The sequence below is a fragment of the Etheostoma spectabile genome, chromosome 4 (assembly GCF_008692095.1).
Source record: "Etheostoma spectabile isolate EspeVRDwgs_2016 chromosome 4, UIUC_Espe_1.0, whole genome shotgun sequence".
NCBI classification, from domain to species: Eukaryota; Metazoa; Chordata; class Actinopteri; order Perciformes; family Percidae; genus Etheostoma; species Etheostoma spectabile.
Genome location: NC_045736.1, coordinates 12,197,614 through 12,206,022, shown reverse-complemented (window position 1 = coordinate 12,206,022; position 8,409 = coordinate 12,197,614). Strand labels below are relative to the sequence as shown.

General features: G+C 44.3%; 1 protein-coding gene across 2 annotated transcripts in view; it reads right to left on the bottom strand.

Moving 5' to 3' along the window:
* Nucleotides 1-8,409, bottom strand: part of magi3b (membrane associated guanylate kinase, WW and PDZ domain containing 3b) — a 137,813-nt gene that overhangs the window by 38,952 nt on the left and 90,452 nt on the right. For both annotated transcript variants that reach the window (XM_032512680.1, XM_032512679.1), the window contains exon 3: nt 3,932-4,051. In XM_032512680.1, coding sequence (XP_032368571.1) covers nt 3,932-4,051 — 120 coding nt within the window. The remainder of the gene's footprint in view (nt 1-3,931; nt 4,052-8,409) is intronic.

Genomic DNA, 8,409 nt, shown 5'->3' with positions numbered 1-8,409 from the left:
CGCTCCACTCTCTTGTGTTTTACTAAGCGACAGGCGTCCGCATTTGTCAAAGATGGCTTCATTAACAGGGGTGGCACAACGATAGCAAGGAGAGATTGGGTCTGCTGGCTAATCCCCGCCTGTCTCCTGACTTACGCTGGCATTCATCAGCCAGACGCTACGCCTGTGATTAATTACTTACAAACATGTCTCTTGGCCCCTGATAAATGTGTATCGCAGATAGAGAGATCCGGATAGAGGTGTGTGAAAGCAGCGCGTCAGTGAAGATTTGTAGCGCCGTTTGCCATTATAAATGGATGGAAGCCTGGTAAGTTGATGAGCAAGGGAGCTTGTCCGACGTTACTTGTGATTCTCGTGTCACAGGGTTGATGAGCCAGAAAGAGCGAGCCTCCTCCTTCAAAGTGTGCGCAGGCAATTTCATGGTGATGAAATCAGCGCCCAGTCATAAAAAAGACTCCTGTTGCCAAGGGCACTACATATCCATAAGCTACACAAGGTCATGTGTGATCTTTTTTTTCTCTCCGAGATCACGGCCAGACAGCTATAGTCACAGAGCCATCCAGTATACCCCACACTACTCCTAATGCCATTCACATCTAGTTTAATCTCCAGGTCTGTTTTCCTTCCTCGTTAAAATCCGACTCATTATCACAATGGGGATCCCAAAACAACGGATTTAACGTGACCTCAATTTGGCAGAAATTTGCATTCCCATATAGCCGATTAAAGATGTCATTTAGATGCAAAAAAAAAAAAAAAAAAAACTCTGCTTGCAAAATTTCATTTTCCTGGCAGCTGTCCCTCCAGTCTTGCACTTCACTGCACTGGACTATTTAGTTCTTGTCTGGCTGCTCTGTTTTGCTCAGAGAGTGCGACCCAACCTGAACCTCAGAAGCGCCAAGACTGAGGAGGGACCAAGAGCCCAGAAAGACTCGCTCTCAGCGCCTGGCGCAGATGGCGGATGTGTGTGCTTAGCAAGCAACCTGGGACCCTCCAGTCCAACATGGAGCAGCCCGCACGCACCCTTACCAATCATAGAGCACAGCCTGGACCCACAGAAACAGTCTGACACTGTCCATGCATGTGAGCCGTGTCCTGACTTCTGTGAGGATGTGGATGTGTCGACCTGGTCACGCATGGCAGGATAATAGATAAACGAGTCGAGGAGAGGGTGTTTAAGTTGAAATTATGTGTACAATGCAATAAAATGACTCCCATAAAAGATTTTTCAAGATAGAGAAAAAAAAAAAACGTTGAACACGAAACATGAACATGAACCATTAACATAATGGGCAGTCAGGCAAGTCATGTGGGACTATTAGTGGGACCATTATGATTAGCTAAGAATCCCATTAACTCAGTACCTTGAGTAACCTAGTGTTCACTTATAAACTGAAGGTAATTAATGAGCAGACAGTAGGCAGGAAACCCATGTGACCAATACCAGTGGATGTTATTTTCTTCTTTAAAAAAAAAAAGGAAAAGCACGAGATTCAACAACCTCAAACCTTCCAACTTTTGAAAAGCTAATCCACACATCTGCATGCAGCCAAGGCAGTCCTGCCGCCTCTGGAAAGGGGTTTTCCATAGGGAGCTGAGGGGTTCAGTATACTTTGATATCCTTTCTCTCTCTCTCTCTCTCTCTTTCTCATGTGCTCTTTTTCAGTTTGCTCTCCATTCTCCATCTCTACCCACGGTCAACCTCTTTATGAAGGTGTAAATCCCGCCTGGCTTCAGCTCACAGATGAAGGACAGCTCGTGGGCGATTTGGCGGCTCCCGAAACCTGATCTTTCAGTTCTTAGATGATCTATTTCGACAAGGAAGGAAGGACGGGATTTGTGTTTGTTCATACTGTATAGTGTGTGTGTGTGTGTCTTTGTGCGTGTTATATGTCATTGCTGCCACTGTGCTACAAGGACAAGGATGGAAGAACCTGCCTCAACAGGCCCATCACACGTTAGAATAAGCACTTCACCATCCGTAAATACACACACACACACACACACACACACACACACACACACACTCAAACACTCACACACAGGAAGCTACTCTCAGACTTAAGGCGCTTTCTCACTGAATGAATATTTGACTTTATCTTTTAATTCTCCATCCTATAGGAAACACAAGATGCAGCTGAATGGGGAACGAGAGAATGGTGCAGAGAAGGTGCACCTCAAGCATTTCCAAAAATCCCCTCCCATTTCAAAGCAGCCTGGATTTGCAGTAAGAAAGAATGAGCTTAACGAGAGAGAAAGACCATCATGTTATTGCTCTAATCGTTGTGCAATGTGAGAGAAATCCTCCGTTACAATCCCCTCATGACACAAATACACTGCGACCGTCTGACTTCCCAAGACCTCTCTGTGCAGGGCAAGTACTTACGCTCCATTGTAGTATAAGGGGTTAGAAATGGTAAATACTTGGCCATTCAGCTGTTCGCCAAGCTGAAATATCCCTCCTTGTGTAAACTTCTTACTGGAAAGAACACGACTGGGCTTGACTACTAGTTTACTGCAGGTTGAAATGAACATTTATACAGCTTTTGGGGAGAGTGGAGAGAGTAGAAGGGGGGTGGGTTACTTTAAATAGCTTTAAAAACAAAATTGGTTTTGGATGCCTGTGATGAGCCAAAGCCCGTCTGTGAGAGGAGAGAGGGTGGGAAAATAAAGAGGCTGGTATATTTGAGTGGTTTACATAAGGTGCTACAGCTACTTGCATTCTCAGACTCTTTTGTGTGAACAGCTATTGTATATTGTCAACAGACATGCTGGCAGGGACACACGAGGACACAGAAGGAAGTGTATCCAATGAACTGACGAATAAAGAATGTATGCTTGCATTACACAGACACGCACAATACAAACACCAACCCGACGACCGGCCGCTGGTGGAAAAGGCAGTCGGACTGATCAGTCGGCTCCCTTCTCCCCGAGTCGGTCAAAAAAAGTGCCTCGCGGCACATTAAAGCAATGTCAACGTGAGTGTACGTTCTGTGCGTGCGCGAGACTGTAAAACGTCTCCATTACAGCAGGCGGGGCTAACCTGTATTGTCGGGTAAAAAATAAAAATCCGGAAATGACGGGACATCTCTCTAGACCTAGTAAACACAGAGCACGCTGTCGTCAGTCAGTTTTCATCAGACAGTGTTGATAGTAGTCAAGAAGGATAGTCATTACTCGCTGAACGGAAGAAAATACGATGGCTAGTTATAAGAAGATACTGGCTCATGCGATGATCTACTTGTCTTGGGCTAGCACTCCACCAATCAGACTGGTCATTGAGTCCGACGGCCCACTGGTTGGTCAAATCGGCCAACAGCTCCTCCGACTGGCAACAGTACGGAACACACTGAACAGACTGTCCGACGGCCGTTAATCGGGTCGGTGTGTCAACGCCTTAATACGACCTATTGAAGTGTTTCATAAATTATCACCCTAGTGGTGGCAGGAAATACAACCCACAGAAGCTTTTTCTGTACTCCTATCTAAATGTAACGGTTGCAGTTTTAAACATGTGGTTAACGTTTGGGAAAAGTATTTTCCTTTTAAATTAAATATAAAGTCTTCCTACTTTATCACTCAGTGGCCCGTTTCACACGCAGTGTGGAGGAACTGCACAGTGGAGTTCATCTGAAGTGCTGTGAGTATCGCTGCTAATCTGACTGTCACTTCCAACAAGTCTTTAATCCTGTTTCACTGATCAATACATTTCGTCCTGCTTGTCACATTTCACTAAGGCGGTAAGTCATAATAACTGTGAATATCGAGCCGACTACACTGACTCCATTATAAAGAGATGTCAGTGGGAATCATGTCCATATATGCATGCGGACACACACGCTCGCACACCACACACACACACAAACACAGACACACACACACACACACACACACACACACGTTTCTCCTATTTAACACTGACACCTACCATCATAGGTCCCACTCTCCAGTAGAAGTCCACTCTCCTCCAGGATCCTGAAGTCTCCAACACTGATAAAGTTGTAGTCCACTCCTGGCACCTCCGTGTCTCGAGGCAGCCGTGTGGTGCCTGAAAGACAAAAAAAAGGAAAATGCAAACATGTAACGTGTTTTGGGTAAGAGACATAAGTGCTTTGTGTTAACGACGTTACATCATGCCATGCTTTTTGAAAGTACTATGGCTGTATTTTGCTCTTGTTGTGTGAATGTGAGCTGAGATGTGTGTTTCAGTGTATTCAACACATTCTGCCTCCTGTCTCACAGCGCAATGTGGCTGCAACGTGAACGGGATACATTTTTGAGAAACCTTCAACTGACATTCCTCGCTCACAATTCAGAGCATCCAGTATCCAGTTCGTAACAGTGTTTTTGTGATCAAAATTGCTTTGAACTGCGGCACATTTCTCAAAAGGGTGGATATCTTATTTTGGAATGAAACCCCCCCCAAAAAGACATTAATGCCACCCTGTGAAAGATGGATAATTGATGCCAGGCCTGCGGTGGTATTCATTTGATCCTTCATGAGTAACTGCAGCTTCTGCTAACAAATTATTATTGGGAAGCTTGATGTGTGTACAAGCTACAGCTGAAACAAAAGAAAGCAGCCGAGTAAAAAGTGGATGTGAAATACGATGGAAGCAAAGGGTTGTATAAGCACCTGGAGTGGTTTAGGTCAGCGTCAATGCAAAGGACACGAGGCCATTCTGAGAGCTCCAGTGGTGAAGCCACACTCTATTCCAAAACTGATAGGTTTTCCCAGGATGAATATCCGTGAGGCACAAATGGACACCAAATGATTACATTAGTGTGAAGATTATGTAAACCATATATCCATGAATAAATAAGTAGAACTGGGTTCCTACTGCACTCCAGGCTAATTAGGTGGCGTGTCATCAAACTTCCAGTCCATAGAAATAACCTCAGCTGAACTGGAGGCAGGACAGCAGTTATTTATTGCATGGGAGGCTGAACAAAGCACACAGCATGAAGCAATCATCAGCGCTACATTCCATGGCAATCTCTGTCACCGAAATTTACTGTCGCCCATGGTTATGGAGCGGACTCATTCATTCACTCGGCCCAGTAAATCCTTTTCAGGGTTGCGGAGAGGACAGTGCGGGGTGAGGGTAGGAGGAAGGCGGAGAAACACCAGCGCAGGCCACCAGTCCTTCTAACGCAGACAGTCATTTGCGTTTCAGAAAAAAACAGGCACTTTACAATTTCAAATCAACCTGACTCCCGCGTCAGAGGAAATCAGAGTACACCGAGGAGCCCCGCGGCGGCACGCGGAGGAGATGCAAACAGATCCAAACGCCACGCAGAAGCCAGGGATGTCTTTCTGTGAGATGAGTCAGAAGCCGACTGTGTCTCATGATCAGTTTAATGAACACTCGTTCACACATTTAAGCAATTTGATCCTCAGTAAACAGTAACAAACAGCAGCTGTGTTTTATTTTATGGATTATACATTAAGTAAATGTGCTAATCTGTTCGATGAAAGTATAAAATATGTTGCACCAAAACCTTAAATAGCATAGTCTGATATAATTATGCTGTATGGGATCTCACTGAAATATGTTGTTGCATTTCCTAAGTAGATTCCTTGAAACTTGCAAAGTCGGCTCTTATTAGCAGTGAAGCACAGATTGTGGTGGCCCTATTAAGTAGCTTTATGTTGCAGTTCCTTTTGTTTTTCTACTCTTTTATTTTCTCGCTAACAGGACTGTGACAGCTCTCTGCGCCCGTGAGGAGTAAAAACCCTGTTTGAAAAAAGGAAAGAAATAACCATTAGAGAAGCTTCCTTCCACAGTGTGCCTTGATAACACACTTTGTGTACACACAAGCAGTTGACACTGGATCGAGTGTTAGAATGCCAGCCTTTGCCGCTTCTCATTACCAACTTGTTTGCCTGCCCATGTTGGCTTTGGTCACTCAAAATTGTCCCCTGTAGCCCAATTACTTGAGCCACAGTTATGTACCTGCCAAGGATGTCCCGACCCCGAGCCATCAGCCTGGAAGTCCCACCGATATATATACCACCAGCCTCCAATCAGGGATCAGTCGCTGACAATATAATGAGCGCTTTTTGAGCTTTGAGGGCACATCCGACTGAAAGCGTTAAATATTTTATAGCAGAACTACAGTGTGCCCATAACATTCTATCATACTTTCCTTTTCAAAACAGGCGTTGGATCTGCATTTATTATAACAAAATGCTCAGTGTATGTTGAAAAAAGTGCAGTCAATACACTGCAGTTAGCTAAACCAGACAAGAGAGGGATGTGGATATAGAGAGGCTTTATTAAAGACTTTCTGTCAGAATAAAAGGTTATACACAGTATTAATGAACACATCCAGGAAATGTACAGTATATGCATTGCTAGGAAAAGAAAGCATGTGACAGTACTAGGAATATTTTGACATTTTGGAAAATGTACACTCCAACTCTTATGTGTACAGAAAATATGGAGCTACAGCCAGCATCTGGAATGCTCAGCTTAGTGTAAAGACTGCAGACAGGACAATATCTGCACTAATAAGCATGTAATACCGTGTCTTGTTTGTTTTAATCGTGCAAAAACCTAAGTGTTAAAAGGCCAGTTCAGAGTTGCTGCTGTTTGCCCGGCAACCTCACAATGACAACATGTAAGTCACTATGTGCTCTGCCAAGAAATAACCCGGTTCCATGGTTCCAGTCTTTATGCTAAGTTAAGCAATTCGGCTGCTGGTTGTAGCTTTGTACCCAGGAGAGACAGAAATGTGAATATCGATCCCCTCATCTAACTCTTGGTAAGAAAACAAGTAAGACCATTTTCCAAAATGTCAAACTATGACTTTAATTTCATGACCATGCAGTAATCAAAGCCATGTGTTTATTTGAGTGTGTCTATCCTGGACTGAAACAAATTGCAGGTCTAACGGCTGTGCACTGCTGAGACCTATATATATATATTTTTTTTTAACCTTGTGGACTGAGAGGATGTCACGATGGGAACATCAGAGGTAGTCAGTCAGAAATGGCAGCCCATAAATTTAACATGGCGACTTTGTGCCTAGTTTTCTGTTCTGTGGTTCATAAGAAAAAAAAAAGATGGCTTAGGGCTTGGCTGTTGAAACGGCGAGAAAGAAAGAATGAACAAGAGAGGAAAGAGGATCATTACAAAGCCCAAGTCTTTTTGTCTTTGTGTGTTTGCTCTTAGGATACTGAAGCAAGCTCTGTCATATGGCTTAATCGGATGTTTTCACGTTGTAAAATGAAGTTTAGCTATTAACATTTAACAAGAAATGCAAAACTTCAACCTTCTACCATTATTTTTTATCGTAGAATATGATAATAATCAACTGAGGAGAGGGAGAAGAAGGAGCATGCATCCTCTCCTGAAATGGTTGCATCTAATCAGGCAGAAAGGTCACAGCTATGTGTCCATGACATGTACCAACTCGTCCCTGCATTTCTGTCCATGTGTACGCGCGCCAGTGTAGTGCGTGTGTGTGTGTGTGTGTGTGTGTGTGTATGAGTAAGAAGGAGAGTTTGTGCAAGATCAAAATCTTCCTCTCTGATCTCAGCGTGGAGTCAAGGGACTGCTCGGGACCTTGAGCTCTCCGTCCTCTTAGAAAAAAATCCTCCTTCTTTTGTCCTCTCAAGAGCTCCTGAGAGCCTCCTCCAGCGTTTTCATAAGAATCCTAAATAGGATGAAGCCCGTCCCAAGTCCCAGTAAAGGAGTCTTAGGGATTTACCACACACAGCTTGCTCTCTTTGTCTCTCTGCTCCTCACGTTTCTCTCCTATCCCTCCATTACAGACCACACTCACTGCCTGTCTCTTTCATTTGAACATATCAGCTTTCATAACTGGCTAAACAGTAGAAACAATTTCATTATGGCCCAAAGTAACCCTGTTGTGTTGGTAGGACACACAAACAAGACAGCCCAGATCGGCTGCGGTTGTATGAGGGTGCAGCAGTGTGGCTGGTAGTTAAGTAAAGTGGACCGGTGGCATGGTCACAAACCTCCTCTGTAATCCTCCTGCCGTCTGCCTGACTGCCACATACATTTTAGGTTTAAATCCACCTTATGCTTACTTATCATCAATTTGGGATGTTCAGCACATTAAAAAGAACTGTAGTGATTTCCCACAATGGGAAAAGGATTTCTTGAAGTTTCAGTGCCAAAGAGATGAGGAGTCAGGCATGTAGAGCATGTTCAGAGGGTGACGCTGTGGGAGAAAGACGACTGCAGTAGGAGCAGGGGATAGACGGTGAGTTTTGGGAATTTGGGAGGAAAAGCAACAGACAAGCCTCAACTAACGCCTGCATTGCACTGTGGTCCACTGAGGTTAATGTCAGTTAGTTGGCTGCTAGTCTCGTTTTGCCAGACCTTCCTTCCTCCACAGTGCCACGGAACAGGGTCTGGCTAGTCCACACAGCAT